Source organism: Nicotiana tomentosiformis, chromosome 2, assembly GCF_000390325.3.
Source record: "Nicotiana tomentosiformis chromosome 2, ASM39032v3, whole genome shotgun sequence".
NCBI lineage: Eukaryota > Viridiplantae > Streptophyta > Magnoliopsida > Solanales > Solanaceae > Nicotiana > Nicotiana tomentosiformis.
Window position 1 is genome coordinate 22,289,242 of NC_090813.1, and position 18,659 is coordinate 22,307,900.

The window sequence follows — 18,659 nt, forward strand, 5'->3', positions numbered from 1 at the left end:
GGGTTAAAAAAGAAAAAAAAACATGAGAAATATCAAAATTAGGTCAAAGTTCGAAAGAGCATATTGATGCATTACCAGATTCAGCGCCTGATGCGCTTCATTGAACAGGCACGACACGTCCAACTTATTCATTTTCGCTTGGTCTTCTTCGGTCACAGGCATCGAAGGTGGCTCGCTACTCCCACGGGAGCAGAAAGGACCCGGGAATCCTCCGGGATAGTGATGATTATCGACCTCTTACGGCCAGGATCCTCACTCGGTGCGGGGAACTGGCTGATTAACTTTAGGCTCGAGTTCAGCCCGCTGACTTCTGAAGACGAATCCTTTCTCGGCACTTTTAGGTCGCCCAACCCAGAAAAGTCTTCCAAGACGGACGAGTCCACACCGTCAAAAAATGAACGAAGGGGATCGTCCATGCCATGAGCCCTTTCGTTAGACCTCTCCTTCCCTGCTCGGGCCTCCTCGAGCATGGATTCGGTATAGGAAGGTGACCCTGAAATCTCTATTACACCAGCGCCTCCTTCGGAGCGTATTTGGCATCCCATGAAGTCACATCCCCGGTCTCCTCATCAACCTCCTGGGTCTGAAGGAGATCGACCTCATGGATCTCTTCCTCAACAGTTGCCTGCTCCTCAGGAGAAGTCGTCCTGTGGGCCACAAAAAAATTGTCTTCCTCGGGCTCATCCCTGAGCCGAAGAAGCGAGTCTGAGTCAGGTGCTTGGGAGCTATAACTTTCCTTTGGCTTACGGGCCAACATTTTCTTTGGCTTCTTCTTCTCTAAACTCGGGGAGACCGAAGGCTTCCTTTTCTTCTTTCTCCCGCTGTAGCCCCGAGCTGCCCCAAAGCGGAGGGGTCAACGGAGAAGAACACATCCTCGTTCCCTCCCGAAGGTCTGAGTTCAATAGTCTTAGGCAAACCTTCAAAAAGAAAAGTGGAGGAAAGAGAGTAAGTACGATGCGAATAGGAGAGCCCGATGTTACCTATTCGGGGAAGGGTCTTACCGTGAGAACGGGCCTCCCACCGGCCCCTCGAGAGTTTATGCTATATGCGCTCCGAATAAGGCATCTATGAATAAATTCCCTCGATCCACTCCTTGAGCCGAGGGATAGCATTTGGGACTCGAGCGACGACTGTACCACCACAAGTACCAGTGAGAAAAAAGGAGATGAACGTAAAATTGGCGTTCAAAGGGAAACTGTACTTACGAGATGTATTCCACTTCTCGGGGAATGGTATAAACTCGGGGGGAATCAAGTCTTCGGTCTTCACCCGAACGAAGCGTCCCTACCAGCATCGGTCTCGGTCCTCATAGATACTCGAGAATGGGGCTTTGTTGGCCCGACGTGTGAGCTTTATTAGCCCCCCTCAGAAGATTCAGAGACTGTATAAGTAGAGTAGGTGATCGATGGTGAACCGACATGATTCAATCTTGTTCACGAAGTAACGAAGGAGGATCACGATCCTCCACAATGATGGGTGGATCTAACCGAGGCATACTTCATACCTCTTGCAGAAGTCCAAGATAACCGGGTCCATCGGGCCAAATGTGAAGGGATAAATGTAAACACTTAGATACCCCTCCACATGGGTAGTGATGGCATCCTCAAGCTCGGGGAGTACTACGTCCTTACCCTCCCAATTGCAGTCCCCTCGGACCACGGGAAGGACGTATTCGGTAACAGAGCATATATACCTTGATACTCCTTCACCCTAGCCCTGCATCGATGAGGGCTTTTCGACCTTAAAGTTATCTGCGTGAGCAGCCCAGGGGATGAACATTTTTAAGGGAGGCTCGGGAGCCGATTCATCGGTAGCTGTGCTAGGAGCAGATGTCTCGAGGACGACTATATCAAGAATGACCGCCTCGATTTCAGCGGTCGGTTGGGAAGAAGAAGAAGCGACTTGTTGAGGAACATATTTGTATGTTTTAGCTAGTGTTAACTGAAAAGGCTTGAAAGGTCTAAGAAAAGGTTTTGAAAAATGAAGAGTCAAGTGTACTGATTTGGGTAAAGACTAGGTAAAAACCCGAAAATTAGTGAGAAATTTTGAAGAATGGAGGTAAAGATATGGAAGTATGAAGAAGGTGAGTAACAACTTTAAGAATCGAAGGTAGAAGCTTGGTCAAATAGTGAAAAATTAACGAAAAATGAACGCTTTTATAGAGGTTTCATGATGCTTCGCATTCAGAGGTGACCTGCAGATGGCTGACACGTATTCGAAGTCAGAACAGCTCGATTGACGGGACGTTTCAGCTTCTTTGTCGTTTCTGTTGCGACGTATTAAAGAAGGAGGTGAAAATCATCTGTCGTTTCTCATCGTTTCGGTAAACCTCCTCTCTAAGAAATGAGGGGACTATCTGTATATGGGTAAAATTGGGCCCATTGAACATCTTGGTTTCCCGGTAAGACATACGGGACTGGAACGTGATCATAAGGAATCAGAGTCTGGGCGAAAAACCTCTCGCATCGGGAATCGAGCAAAACATTTATCCTCGGAAGCATCGGGGCCACATCTCTCGGGCCCGGTTCGAATCCCTCAACTTTGGAGAGCATTACCAAACAGCCGGACACGAATTATACAGAGCCATGACATCCGTGCCCAACCAAACGTGGGATAAACTCATCTCAAATTTAACCCTCGTACCAAATGAGCCCTTATTGATAGAAAATCATTTTATATTTATTTTTGACTCCAAGTTCCAATCTGAAGTACGACGAATGATAATTTTAAATCATAGGTAAGAACAAAGGTAATTTTTATTTTTTTCCGGAGTCTTTTGATATTAGATTTCACTTGGTTCACGAAGAGTTAAAATCAAGGATAAATATGAGACTATTTATTAATGACAAAAGAAAAACGAGTATAGTGGAGGCCGAAGGGTTAAAGAAAAAGGAAATAAAAAAATCCTTTAACGGTCGTCTCGGCGTTTTTCTTTTTCTCGTCTTTGGGTGCTAACAACTTGTTTGGATTGTTGTTACGTGTTGTTTCATATTGTATTGTATTATATTGTATTGTATTGTGTTGTATTATTTGATAAATATAATATTTGAATAGATTATATCATTTTTTATCATTTTATGATGTCATACACAAAAAAATATAAAGAATAAATTTGTAACATTACTAAAAAAAAAAAAAAGGATGCGAAATAGAATTATTATATAAAAAAGTAAGGTAAAAGATAAAAATATATTTATTTAATAATAAAGAAGGACAAAATGAAAAAAAAAGTAAGGTAACAATACCACCATATCAAATATGTTGTTACTTAAAGTTGTACTCTTCGTCATTAATTAATTACGTATTTTACAATATAATTTAATTAACAATCAAAATAAATATTTTATTTAAAGTTACAGAGTCCGACTACAACAACCATCCAAACAAACTATAAAGTTCCTTGGGTTTGGGTTTCGCGCTAAAGCTATGAAACAAAAGCCGAACGAAATCAAACAATGAAACCCTAGACTCAGCCAACCAACTAACTCTGTTTCTCCGTGGACGGAGAATCGATGACCGTCTCGGATTGCTCCTCTTTTCCGACGCCAATCGGTAGCGCCGGAAGGTATGTTCTCGCGTGCTTGTTTCCTCCTCCGAAAAGGCTTCTCTGTAGTAGTACTGATTTGTTGTTCATTACGTGCACTTGTTCTGAAACAATATACACTGATACTCTGATAGTGTGAATCTGATGAAGTAATTAGCTTCTTTGCTTATTCTAGCTTCCAGCTTTATGCTGTAACTTATTTAGGCATTTTCAGGAAATATATCTTTGAGATAATCAGATGTCTATAACAATAAATTTAATTTTCAGATCCCAAAAGCCGGCGTCCTTTTATTATTACTCCCTTCGTTCCAATTTATATGAACCTGTTTGACTGAGTACGGAGTTTAAGAAAAAATGTTAACTTTTAGAATTTGTGGTCCTAAACAAGTCAAAAAGTGTCTACAATATTTGTGTGGTTATAAAAACTTTCTCATTAAGGGTAGAATTGGAAGTTTAAGCTAAATTGTTCAAAATTTAGAAAGGGGTCATTCTTTCTGGAACAGACCAAAAAGGAAATAGATCCACATAAACTGGAACATAGGTAGTATCATTTTTGGATAAGTAAAAAACTCAATTTTACCAGAACAAAAAGGAAGTAGAAAATTCTTCATGTCTAAGAGGCTAGGGCCAGTGGGCTGCAAATTTGCTTATCCATTGTCCATCTTTTGATCGACGAGTGGTAAGCATCTTTCTTAAAATTAATTAATTTTTGTTGATATAAGATTGTTAGGAGTTTTTTTTATGACCGAGAAATCCGTTTGGGGGCAACCCTTGACCAATAGCAGCGTTCGAAACTCGGGCATAGTGGGTCCATGCTCTACTATTCTCCCCTTAAATACCAAGTTTAGTTCGCATGGTGCAGGGCTCGAACTTGTGACCTAAGTCACAAGTCCCTCAACCTTTGCCACTTGAACAAAGCCATGGGGGCTTATTAGGACTGTGATTTCCCTATTGCGGAGTAGATCCATTCAAATATGTTGTTACTTCTTTTGCAGATAGAGGGGTATGGTTTTCTATATAGGTCGCTAGAATCCGTGGCATAGTTGCTTATGCTTTTGTTGAAATGATCTTATAGTCATCTTCTCTATTGCTATCTTCGATTTAGTTTTCCAATTATATTGTCTTGCTATTACTTGCTATCAGGGCTTCTTTCATCTTCTTTAGCCGAGGGTTTATCGGAAACAATCTCTCTGCCCTTCCAGGTTAGGGGTAAGGCTGCGTACTTCCTACCCTCCCCAGACTCTACTTGTGGGATTACACTGGGTTGTTGTTGTTGTTGATCTTATAATCATCTGGATATGTTTGCTTGTCCCTCACTCACTTGAGCTCGATGATTGAAGGTTCTTTTAATAGAAGAATGAACTTGATATTTCCTTTATTTTTGTTTTGTTGAAAATGGTAACAGCGTATTCATCAGCATTAAAGAAATGTTGACCACCCTTTATAGTTCAACTAAACAGAATCGTGTTCATCTTACAAGAACCACTTATAACTCTTTACGATGATCCTAGAAAGTCAACTTAAGATTCAACATCCTCTACATAATTTTCTTTGCACCATGAGTACAAGGACAAAATAGACTTTGACTCAATTCTATGTATAGGACTGCTGATATCTTCAAAACACCTTGCATTTCTCTGTCCATACAGTCCACCATATGCAAGCTGGCATAAATTTCCACTTCTTTTGCCTTACATTACCTCTTTACTTTGTTCTAGCATTTCACCATATCCATACTAGATTCTGGCATAACCCAATTCAAACTAATCATACTAAAAAATATGACTCATTACTATTTATCTGATGGATTATTTTGTTGTTCGTGGTTGCGATCATAATCCTCAAATTTGAGATAACTTAGCTAAGTTCTTGAATTTTGTTCTCCATTTCATCCTTCTAAATCTCTGTAAATGTGAGTATCTTGATTCAGTTATTTATTCTGATGTGTTATTGTGGTTCCAGGATCAGGATATGATGGAGGTATTATTGAGATAGTTGCTTCTGAAGCCAAACCTTCCTTTCTTATCCTCTTAAGAAAAGAGCTCTTCGATGTGGATTTTAAGTTGCAAGCAAGGAATCTGTTTCAGTAGATTTTCCTTTTGCTGGTCCACTGTTGGCTTGTTTGTCAATCTCTGCTTGAACAGTGTGATGTGAGGTTTTATTTTTGTAGTTCAATTAGTTTATGAACATATTTCCCTTCATGGCTGGATGGTGGACTTCAGATTGCTTGATAATCATCCCATAGCCTGGATAAAATTGTGACTGAAACTGGAGATTTCAGTGCCGTAAGTGGATATTTTGGGTTATAGCATCTTTATTTTCTGGGAATCCTTTCCATCTTGTTGTTTTACTAGGAGGTTATGGAGTTCTTTCCTGTCGAGGTAATTGACAACATATTGTCACGGCTTGAAGATGCACGAGATGTTGTAATTGCATCTTTTACATGCCGGAAGTGGCGAGAGGCTTGGAGGAATCATCTTCATAAGCTTACATTTAATTCGGATGACTGGCCTGTTTGTGATGAGCACATGACACGCAGATTTGAAGTAATTATAACTCAGACAATTTTCCAAACCAATGCACTGCAATGTCTTTCAATAACCATGAAAAAAGATGTTGTGCTCTCTGCTGCTCCGGTGATTGCTTGGCTATTGTATACAAGAGAAACCTTACGCCAATTGCATTTTAGTGTGAATACCCCAAACCTTAATATACTTGAAAAATGTGGTCACCAGAGGTTGGAACTGTTGGATCTGGCAGAGATAACCATATCCAGAGTTGAATTTAGTTACCAAAAATTTTCTTGCTTGAGGTCTCTTTCACTGGATCATGTCACCATATCAGCTTTGGACCTGAGTCGTTTGGTCACTGCCTGCCCCAAAGTTGAGGTCTTAAATCTTGTTTGTCTGGATTTTGATGGTCCATGGGGCACAATGAAACTTCATAGTAACTCTTTGAAAGATATCCACGTTCAAGGCATTCATTTGGATCATTTGAATGAAATCATCTTGGATACTGATAGCCTTGAGAAACTGCAAATAAAAGATTGTGACCTTGGGATCTTTAAGCTTCTGAGCAAAGGGACGTTGAGACTCCTTGAAATGGATGACGTCTATAGCTTCCCTCTTGATATTGGTGAGAATGCTGAGAATCTTGAAATTGTGGAGGTAAGCAACTCCACAACATGGCGGTCCAATTTCCATCATATGATATCAAAATTATCAAAAGTAAGAAGGATGAGTCTATGTGATGTTATGTTTGAAGATGAAGTTGAAGCTGTGGATATTGACTCTACTTCTGCTTGCTTTTCTCAATTAAGTCATTTATCCTTGACCTATGAACTCAGAGATTCACTTCAGTGTGGTTTGCTTGGTTATTCTCAACTGGAAAATGTGGTTGTATTGGAGCTTGGCTGGGAAGTGATTACTGACCTATTCTCACATTGGGTAGTGGAACTACTGGAAAGGTGCCCTAATTTGAGGAAGTTGGTCATTCATGGGGCTGTGTCGCGAATCAACACACAAGAAGAATGTGATGTCTTAGCGAACTTCACATCCTTTATTGTTAAGTTTATGGGGAAATATTCGCATGTGGAGGTTCAGTTTAAATATGTATAGATTTTAGGAACTTTTGCATTGGAGTTCAAATTTTTGTCAATTGTGGAATTGTGGATACTGCAAGGAGGTACATGATGATGATCTTTAGCGAGCGATCGTCTTTCTACTTATTTGGGTAATATTTCTTTTTCCAGATAAATATGTGCGTCAAGCTATTGTGAATTGACTTTAAGTTCACATATCCTTTGCATTCTTGGTTTTTGTTTTTGTTACTAGTTATTGATTTGATTTGCATCTTAGCAACTCTGTTTCTGTTATTTGCCAAGTCTTTTTATCTTCTGCTTTCTCTTGTATTTTTCCTCGAGGATTTTCTTTCCTTTTATGGTTAATGGTTTATGTTTATTATAGATGCCACAAATTAACTACTTATGCGCGATGAGTATGTACTTGTTGCCTCATCTCTTGAGGCCCATTTTCTATCCTTTGTTATCTGCTGTTGTACCTTCTTTTATGAAATATCGATCCTTGTGCTGATAAATTACCAAGTGTTAGTAACTATTTCCATGTTTGGAGGACTTTATGCTTATACCAGCCTATCACCAAAGATGCGGTGGGATGATTGAGATCCTTATATTTTAATTTTTATTTGGATAAGATTAGAATTCCTCTATCGTTAACCAGATCTCGAGAAACGCTTTAGTGCAAATTTATATTAATCAGGCCAATGGGTTTAGAATATAAGATGATTGAGTTTTAGAAAGTAAACAAAAGCTCATATTGCTAGCTGTTCAAGCACAACTATATAAAGTTCAAATACAACTATAATGACTATGACCTTCATTCCTTCATTTTTCTTGTCCATTTATTTTGCATGGTGAGGTAACCTGTATATTTGAGCTCCATTTAATGAAACTCGTTTCACTTTTTTGATTGATATATTAAATAATAAAATTAAAAATCCTATATATACTAAATAACAGTAACTCTTTGAGCGAAGGAAAATGTAAACTAATAGTCTGTTGTAAACGAAAGAAAGTCCATTAGCACTCACAATTTCAACGTAGAAAAATGTTTTCTTGGGGTCGAAAAGAAAATTAAATAATCAAGAGCAAAGAAAAAACCCATATGAATTATGAAATGAAATCGTGTTTTGCATGTCTAAAATTAGGTTATATACCAGCATATCCAGATAGAGAAGTAAAACAATAATAGCAAGTAGTTAAAGATAGTTTTTGCACAAAAAATTCTAATTATTCTCACCTCTAGTATAAAATACATATAAAATTCAGCATTCGCAATCCATTTTTCTCGATTTCTTGATTTGCATATCCAAATGATCCTGAATCGTGGTGGTGAAAATTGATTCGAAATCAACCTGAAGAATTCGCTGTTTTTTACGTGAAACTGTAGCTTTTCTTTTTGTACTTGTTGGTCTGGTTTTCTTGGGTGGTAGAGGACATTTTTTCATCTCTGGAATTTTGTATTCCAATGAAGTTGGAGTTCTAAATCCATAACCATCTTGATCTTTTAACTTTGGTAGTGGTACAGTTCCACTGGATTTGATCATCTCTTTTGATCTCTCTTTCAGTGTCCACAAAGAATATTTATAGTAAGTGTTAATCCTATTATAGTGAGCTAATTTGTTCAGTATGATAAATTTTAAAATGTGATGATAATGAAATTATTAATTATGTTTATCTTTACAATTTATTTTATAAGTGATTTAGTTGTATGAATATTTTTTAAACCATCCATATGAACTTGAACTCCCTATTATAAGTAATAATTCATTAGGTTAGGCGTATGAGTTAGTGAGTCAACGAGTAATAGTAGGAGTTAGGCGCGAGTGAGTAAATGAGTAATAGTAGGGGTTAGGCGAGGGCTGGGGGTGTGGGGATCCGGACTAGTCGATCTTTTCTTAGGGTCTGCTTGGAAAGTCACGTGCAGCTATCTAGCCGTGTAATTACTACGGTAGTAATTGCACACTTTAGTAATTACATACGTATAATAATTACGATGATCAATTTGTTTGTCAAAATGTAATTATAGTGTAATTCTCACTATCATATTTTTTTTTGGTATTTAACTTTCTTTTTTGTATTAATCACCAAAGAGAAACTGTACAAACCATAGTCATGCTAACTCACCTGACTATCTCAAAGCTGAAGGATAAACAAAAGATACCTATTTACAGACAAACTAATGAATCTACTCTGTTCCTAACCAAAACTGTTGAATGTAGCTCTTAGCTCGAGTAGCAACTCTAACATTGCATATGTAAGCTATCTCCCGCACAAGGACATCACTCCCTCGTAACCTTTGCTCAAATATACGTGTGTTTCTTTCAATCCATATTGCTTGCGAAATCTCGGCATAGATCGTTTTGAAGATGCTAGCCTTCTTGGATTTCCCTTTTCCCTGCTTGATGATCCACTGAAGATGTTGGTCCCAGCAAGTGATAGGCATATATGATCTCTGAATCCAAGCCATTACTTTCTTCCCTAGTTCTCTAATGTATGAGCATGTAACAAAGATGTGCTCCCTTGATTCATCCTGCTCTTGACACATAACACATAACACATTGAGGGGTAATAGTTATACCCCAACTGGCTAGTCTATCTTTAGTTGGCAATCGTCCATGAAGCAATAGCCACAATGTGAAGACTGCTTTTGGCCTAACAGTATTCTGGAAAATCAGGCATTTCCAGCTTACTCTTGGCACATCACCTAGAAGCTGCATGTATATTTGTCTAATAATGCTTTCGCTGTTATCATTTATACTCTGTGTCTGCAGCAGAGTTGCTCTATCTCCAATTATTCGTCTCACCATCCAACTGGCTTGCTGTGGTATTGGCATCTGTTGTAGCTGTTGTTGTTTGATGTAATAAGCATTGATCCACCTTATCCATAGCTTGTCTTGCTTGTGTGCCAAGTCTCAACAAGTTTTGGCAATTGCTGCTTTGTTCCACAAAGGGAGATTAATGAGATTAAGTCCACCAACTGAATTGAGAGTATAGATCTTTTCCCATGCTACTAAGGACTTCCTGGTTATTGTGTTAGTTCCAGACCAAATGTAGCTTCTACAGAGTGCTTCTATCATTTTCAGTACCTTAGCAGGTAGAATAAACAATTGAGCCCAGTATGCTTGAATGCCAAAGATTACAGATTGAACCAGCTGTACACGACCAGCGTAAGAAAGCTTTTTAGCAGTCCAGGAAGAGATCTTGGCTGTGATCTTTTCAATCAATGGTTGCCACTGTATGGGAGCTATCTTCTTTATAGACAAAGGGATGCCTAGGTACCTGAAGGGTAATGTACCACTTTTAAAACCCAGGTGTGTCAATATCTGAACCTTTATATGCTGCTTCACCCCACCAAAGTATACTGAGCTTTTTCCTAGATTAGCCTGCAATCCTGATGCCTTAGAGAATTGAGAAAAACTTCTATATAGTGTGGCCATTGAGGATAGATTACCCTTAGTAAATAACAAGAGATCATCAGCAAAACTCATGTGAGTAATGCCAAGCTTCCTACATCTGGGATGATATTGGAAGTTGGGCTCCTTCTGAAGTTCATGCAATGACCTACTCAAATACTCCATCACTATTACAAAGAGAAAAATGGAGGTAGGATCTCCCTGTCGAAGACCCTTAGCAGCATTGAAGGGTTATGTAGTTTCTCCATTCATAAGAATAGTATAGTTGACAGTCTTAATATATTCCATTATCCATCCGATAAGCCTATCAGGGAATCTAAGCTCCTCCATCACCTGTTGTAAGAAGATCCATTCTACTGAATCATAAGCTTTTTGGAGATCAATCTTTATCATATATCTAGGTGATATCTGGGCCCTAGTGTAAGATTTGACTAGCTCATGAGCTAGTATGACATTATCAACAATCTTTCTACCAGGGATGAAGCCTGCTTGAGTCTCATATATGATGCAAGGCACGACTTTCTGCAATCTGGAAGCCAAGATTTTAGAAATCATCTTATATAGGATTGGACAACAAACTATTGGTCTGTACTTTCTGACTATGGTGGGTTTACTCACTTTAGGAACCAATATAACAATAGTACAATTTATAGCCTTATAAAGTTTCCCAGTCAAGAAGAATTCCTTCACAGCATCTATGACCTGAATTTTGATGATGTCCCATGCTTTCTTGAAGAAAACTTCATTAAAGCCATCAATACCTGGAGCTTTATCATCACCAATTACTTTGAGGCTCTCAGCAATCTCTTGACTAGTTACTTCTGCACATAGATCAACCCTTTGTTGGTAAGATAGTATAGGACCATTCTTCATGTGCATTCTGTTGATGGCAGGCAAAGTAGTAGCAGTTGTTCCCATTAAGCTCTTATAGAAATCAACAATCTCTCTTTTGATAACATCAGGGTCAGTCACCTTTATCTCCTAGCAAAGTTGTAATTTTTGTGATTTTGTTTCTTTTGAGTTCTATCCTTCATCACTGTTGTAAAGTACTTAGAGTTTGAATCTCCAAGTTGTATCCATTTTGCTCTAGCTTTCTGCTGAAGGACACTCTCTTTAATTAAGGACCACTTCTCAAGGTTTAGTAGGACTTTTTTCTCCATATCAAGCAAATCATCAGTGCAACCCTGTGAGATTTTCTCTTAAATGTTACTCAGCTCTATTCTGGCCTTCTCAATTTTCTGAGTAATGCCCCTAAATTCCTTGGAGTTCTAAGCTTTCAAAGCAGGTTTCAGATCTTTCAAACTTGCCCAGATGACCCCAGGACACCATCCAATTATAATTGCCAAATACTCTATCCAATCTACTGGTGACCTTATCAGTTCCAGGTTGCTTGTTAGACCATGTATAGTAGTCACCTTTCCAAGGTAATTCTGTTAATGCAGTGTGTTGAAGGCAGGCAGCAAAATCTTGGATTTCTGAGTAGCTTACGGTTAATAGATAACCTGTCATTGGAGTATAATACTGCATTAAAATCCCCAACTATCATTATGGCTGTCCAACGGGACGGGACGTCCCGTCCCGTCCCGCGTCCCGTCCCGTCCCACTTAATTTTAAACGGGATGGCCCCATGTTAAACGGGACACGGGATGGGACGGGATGGCCATTTCGTCCCATTTATCCCGTCCCATTTCATCCCGTTTCGTCCCGTCCCACCTGTCCCGTTCTGTTCCGTCCCGTCCATCGTCCCTTTTTTTTAAATATAATTATAGCCGTTGGGCAACGGCTATAATTGAAAAAATAGCCGTTCCCAACGGCCAAAAACGGCCATATTTGGCCCCCACTCCTACCAAAACACCCCCTACCCCCAAACTTTTAATATAATCCCTAAGTTTATTAAATTATACTTTGGCCCTATTTTCTACTATAAATACCCCAATCCTTCTTCATTTCTTCCCACAAAAATAAATTATTCTCTCTCAAATCACTTTCATTCTATCTATATTATTCTCTCAATTTTCTCGCAATCAAGTGATAAGTTTCAAGTATTTGGACAAATATTTGGAGTAACTTTCAAGCTTCAAATTAATTTATCAAGTATTTGGAGCAATTGTTTGGGCAATTTCTTCAAGTTTCAATATTTAATCACGGTGCACTCGTTCCATCTTCTAATTTTAATATATAATTTTTGCGTATTATTTTAGTGCTTAATTTTTGTGTTTACTTTACGTGTTCTATTTTCGTATTTCATTTGTGTTTTTAATTTTTGTGTTAACTTTTTAAATTTAATTTTATATTTAAATTATGGCACCTAAAAATATATTTGGCGTATTTAAAAAAACTAGTAAATAAAGTAGTAAAGGTGAAAGTAGTAGTAATCCTAATCCTAGTCCTAATCCTAGCCCTTCTACTATAATTAGAAAATATATAGATGAAATGACTCATGTTGATGAAACTTTATTTTTCCAACCCCCGCATGTTATAATATTAATTTCGGAGAACAACTAGATCATGAAACTTTACAAAGATAATTTGGCAAGGATATTTTTATTGAGGACGAAGAAAATGAGGATGAAGAAAATGAGGAAGAAGAATTAGATGAAACACCCACTAGTCTCGCAACACAAGCTCCAACTCAGAGTCAATCTCGATCTGGAGCTTTACCCCCTGTACCTCCTGTAAGGGGTAAGCCTAAGGGTGAACGTCCCAAAATATCACTTGTATGGAAATTTTTTAAACATGATAAAGTCAATCAACGTGCTACATGTGAAATATGTAAGCAACGATTTGTGCACACCAAAAGTGGTGGGACGGGGGGTTTATCTAGGCATTTAGGTAGGTACCACAAAGCTTTATGGATACAAGCTAAAATAGAAGCCGGGCAAATACCAGATCCTAGCACTGGTACTAGCACTCCTAGTATATCTGGCGGGGGTTCTAATTTTTTACAACAGCAGCTTGACCCTACTTCTGGTACGATTTTACGCCCATATAACAAAGATAGAGATCGTGAGAACTTAGCAAAAATGGTAGCTGTATGTGGCTTACCTTTTACTTTTCCTTCTCACCCTGCTTTTGTTCATTATATACAAGAAACTTATAATCCTTCTTTTCAAGGTTTTCCTAAGACTACAGTTAGAAATGATGTTTTTAAATTTCAAACCGAATATCTTCAGTATATTCGTTGTGTATTTTTTCACTTAGATTGTAAAGTGTCTATCACATCTGATATAGGTTGTAGTTCTAATGATTGTGATTATTTAACTGTTACATGTCATTGGGTTGATCATCACTTGAACATGCAAAAACGTATTATTGGTTATAAATTTGTTGATTCAAAACACACTGGAGCATATATTGCAACTACTGTTCTACAAATACTTGATTTTTATGGACTCATTGATAAAGTTTTAACTATCACCTTAGATAATGCTTCTGCTAACACAACTGCAGCAACTAGCTTAAGAACTAGATTTTGTCCAATTAATCCGACAATTTTTCATGTTAGATATGCATGCCATATTTTTAACTTGGTTGTAAAAGATGGTATTAATTTATTTTCTGATGCTTGTAGTAAAGTACAACATGCTTGCGGCTATATTTTTCGGGCTAATAAAGCGAGTAGAATTCGTGAATTTGCTCAACAATGTGCTAGTGCTAACCTTCCATATAGAAAAGTTCCAAAAGATGTTTGTATTAGGTAGAATTCTACTTATGAAATGCTTAAAGTTGCTTATGATTATCGGGTGCCTATACAAAAGGTATTTAATATGCATAATGGTATCCCCGCTGATTAAATTATTGATTCTGATTGGGATCAGATCAAAGAGCTTACTAAATTTTTAGAAAAATTGTATTATGCTACAAAATAATTTTCTGGTATATATTATCCTACTATTACACAAATATTATGGTATATTTATGGAATTTCTGTTGTATTTGGTAAGTATAAAACTAATCCAACTTATGCACCGGCCATTAATGAAATGATTACAAAATTTAAAAAGTATTTTTTTCCTATTCCCCAAGTTTATTTAATTTCTACTATACTTAACCCATCTTTAAAATTAAGAGGTGCAAAGGGACTTGTTCGTAAAATTTATGAGAATTTAGCAATTCAAGAAAATGAACAACCATCTCTCGAAGAATGCCAAGCAAACATATATTCTTATGTTAGATCAATGTTTGATAAATATAAATCTATGAAAATAACAGGTGGTGAAACTGCTCCTTCTACTTCTAAGTCTAGAGTAGAAGTTTTATGGGAAGATATGGATGATATAACAGGTTTTGATTCCTCTATTGATGATGAACTTGATTCTTATCTTAATCAAGGATTGGAAAGTATTAAAGACGAAGAAGGCAACGAACAACTTTTGGCATGGTGGAGGGAGCGTGGCAAGGCTTTTCCAACACTTTCCATAATAACCCGAGATATCCTTGCTATTCAAGCATCATCAGTAGCATCGGAAAGTGCTTTTAGCGCGGCAAGATTTCAAATCGGAGATCATAGACATTCATTAGCGGAGGACAACCTAGAGATTTCCGTATTATTCAGAGATTGGATTAATTCAGAAAGAAGAAATCTTGGTTTTGAAAAATTAACCACTAGGGAAAAAGAAGAATACAATGAGATACTTAGCACTGGGAGCGATGACGGCATGGAACTCATGGAATATCAATCAACATTGCCAATTCCAGAACAATGTCCGAGAGAAATTATAGATAAGTTACAACGAAGTTATATAGGAGCTTACAAATATTAGTATGATAATTTTTTATTGGCTACTAAGAGGCCTAGTTCAAAGTTCAAACAGAACCTTTCCTAGAAGGTGGCTGCATAGATTAGGTGCTCTTCAAAAGAATTATATTTGTATGTGAGATTTGAAAGTTCTATTAATAAAATAAAAGGCTCTAAGCGTTGAATTTGTTTTATGAATTCTCTTACACTCTTACTTAGTTACTTAATGGATTGAAATTATATTAAATAAATTATAACTCTATTATATATTTATAATTGCTAGAATATTTTATTACAAGTCTTTTGTTTTAATATTTTATAATTCTTTACTTAGTTTCCTAATTTTTGTTTAATTTTTAAATTTATTGAATAAGTAAAAAAACTAGATGTTGAAAACTTTAAAAACTTAGTCATTGCCAAAAGAATATCCGTTGTCAAACTCAATGCTTAAATAATTTTTTTAAAAATAGCACTTAAGGCCCGCGAACCCGTCCCATCCCATCCCGTCCCATCTCGTTTGTTAGCGGGACGGGATGGGTCTACCATCCGTCCCGTCCCGTTCCGTCCTGACCCGTTTGTTAGCGGGATGGGATGGGCCTACCATTTCGTCCCGTCCCATTTCGTCCCATCCCACCACCGTCCTGGCTAAATATCGTCCCGTCCCGTCCCGTCTCGTTAATTTTGTCCCGTCCCGTCTCGTCCCGTCCCGTTGGACAGCCATAACTATCATCCATGGGACTGCTATATTTATTGAGAGTTGCTGCAGTGTATCCCAGAGGGTTCTTCTTTGTTCAAGCCCATTGTACCCATACACTACCGTGAGTAAACAATCAATATCTCCTCTTCTACTTTTTACTTGACAGTGTATCATTTGAGCATCATCTTTAATACCATTAACAATCAGGTCAGTGGCATCCCATAGTATCCATATTCTTCCATTACTTGCATCTTTGTAGTTTGTCAGCATATTCCACCCAGGTGCAATAGATTTTGCAATCCTTTGAGCATTCCATTCCTTCACTTTAGTTTCTATGAGTCCTACTAGCTTAATTTTATTTGCTCTAATATACTCTCTTACCTCCTTTTGTTTATACCTTTTATTTACACCCCTTATGTTCCAGAATACCCAATTCATCATAGCTATATGGTAGGTCCACCTCTATCCCCAAGTGGCTTGTGAGCTTCTTGTCTACTTGTTGATACAACTTCAAATCTATTCTTCACTGGGATAGGGGTCAAAGGTGGGAAGTTGATGTAGTCAAGTTCAGGGCTATTCTGCATTGCTTTGCCTCTATCATCATTCTTCTTCATTGCAGGTACAGATCTTATTATGTTATGCTGGGCATTAGTCCCTCTAGGTTCAGGTAAACTTGTTGTTCCTTTTTTAGGTACAACTCCCACATTATTACCCTCTAGTTTCTATTCAACAGATGGAGTCTGCTTTGCATTCTGAGATTCAATTGTAACATGTATAGGCCCTTTGGTTCTCCATTCTTGTGTGACAACCTTGTTACCCCTTATTCTCCTTATCTGATTTGGTTGTTGCATAACATGATGGGTCTGGGTAGTACATTTATGTCCCACAACCAAACATTTGTCACAATAAGCAGGTTTCCAGTCGTAGGTTCTAGACTGTGGAAATTTTTTTCCATAAGGGTCCATAACCATGATTTCAGTGGGCAATTCTTTTATAACATTAACTTCAATAAGCATTCGAGCATAGGATACTCGAGTCTGCTTAGTAGTACACTCATCAACAAAGACAAGGGTCCCTATTACACTAGCAATCCTGCTCAAAGAGCCAACTCCCCAGCACGACATAGGTAATTTAGGAAACTTTACCCATAGTGGAATAACAATAGGAAATTCCTCTGTGAAATCAAAATCTGGAGTCCATGGCTTTAGGATGATGGGCTTATTAGCAATTGAGTAAGGACCAGCACATAATATCTCTCGTGCATCTACTGCAGACTGAAATTTAATGATATAATTACCTTCATCATGAAAGAATAGTTTAGGTTCAGTCACATGAGCCCAATGCAACTTGATGTATCGCCTCATTTCATTATACCCTGGGCCATCATCTATGATATATGCTATCAGTGCACATCTCCATTTGTTCTCTTCCACTTCTACTTCTATCTTATCTAATTGAACCACAGGTTGACCATCAATAATTTGTGGCAGAATATAGGATAGTGACATACCATTGGTGGCAAATCGATTCTTCTGAAACATAGTTGTCCATGGGGCTTTAGGTCTAGTAGACTCATCAGCCACCACCACCTCTATCCCTATTGATATCTCCGCATTACCTTGGATACTTACTTGATTTTGGGCTTGATCTACCAGGTTTACTATTCCATTGATTGGCACTGATGGGGAAGATGCAAATTGACTACTTGTCACTGGGGTGTTCAGATCTAGCCTCTTTGAGATACTAGGTATCACGACCCAACTCCATGTCAGGCCGTGATGGCGTCCATCACCGTTGCTGGACAAGCCAACAGTGAACAACTTATTGATTTCCATTTAGCTTTACTTATTTTATAACATTTGGTAAATAAAGGATTTTTAAGGCAAACAAACGGAAAGATCTAAAAAAATAGTTATAACTATTGAATTACAACCCAAAAATCAAAGTCTACTAATACATGCCAAGATCTGGTGTCACAAGTGTGTGGGCAACTAGTAGAATATACAAAAGATGACTATCCTACTATCTGAAACAGAATAGACAGATAAAAACAAAAGGGAAACTCCGTCATGCTGCTGAACGACTCAGAAGGGGTAGCTCACCGTGAAGTTTCGGTCCAAGATCAAGTATGCGCACCGGGCGGGTAACTAGATGCACCAGCCTCAGATCCTGTACAATTAAGTACAGAAGTTTAGTATGAGTACATAAACAATATATACCCAGTAAGTATCCCGCCTAACCTCCCGATTCCGAGGTCGTTTACTCAAAATGTTGACCGAATTCAAACTTGGCCTTTTAAGCCAACCTTAAAGAACCAAGTGTTCCGATTTCAACTCAAACTCTTCCAAATCCCAAACCAACCATCTCCGCAAGTTATAAATCAGTAAAAGCAAGTACGGGAAGTCTTATTTAGGGGAACGGGGTTCTAGAAAGCAAAACAACTGGTTGGGTCGTTACATTCTCCACCTCTTAAACAAACGTTCGTCCTCGAATGAGTTTAGATTCATACCTGAAGTGCTGAATAAGTGTGAATATCTGCTCCGCTTGTCCTTCTCGAACTCCCAGGTCGCCTCCTCGACTGGTTGGACCCTCTACTGAACCTTTACCGCGAAAACCCTCTTGGACCTCAACTGGTGATCCTGCCTAGCAAAAATAGCAAATGGCTCCTCCTCATAACCCAAGCTCAT

At 38.2% G+C, this 18,659-nt stretch overlaps 1 protein-coding gene across 1 annotated transcript; it reads left to right on the forward strand.

Annotated features, from left to right (window-relative positions):
* Positions 1-3,398: 3,398 nt before the first annotated feature.
* LOC104098690 (F-box/LRR-repeat protein At1g67190-like) lies at positions 3,399-7,503 on the forward strand. The gene is made up of 2 exons (XM_009605493.3): positions 3,399-3,565; positions 5,507-7,503. Exon 2 carries the CDS (start codon positions 5,905-5,907, stop codon positions 7,159-7,161), a length of 1,257 nt encoding a protein of 418 aa, XP_009603788.1. The 5' UTR covers positions 3,399-3,565; positions 5,507-5,904; the 3' UTR covers positions 7,162-7,503.
* Positions 7,504-18,659: the final 11,156 nt, after the last annotated feature.

Excerpts from the sequence above, each read along its gene's own strand:
- LOC104098690 (XM_009605493.3), top strand. The coding sequence starts at position 5,905 with ATGGAGTTCTTTCCTGTCGAGGTAATTGACAACATATTGTCACGGCTT.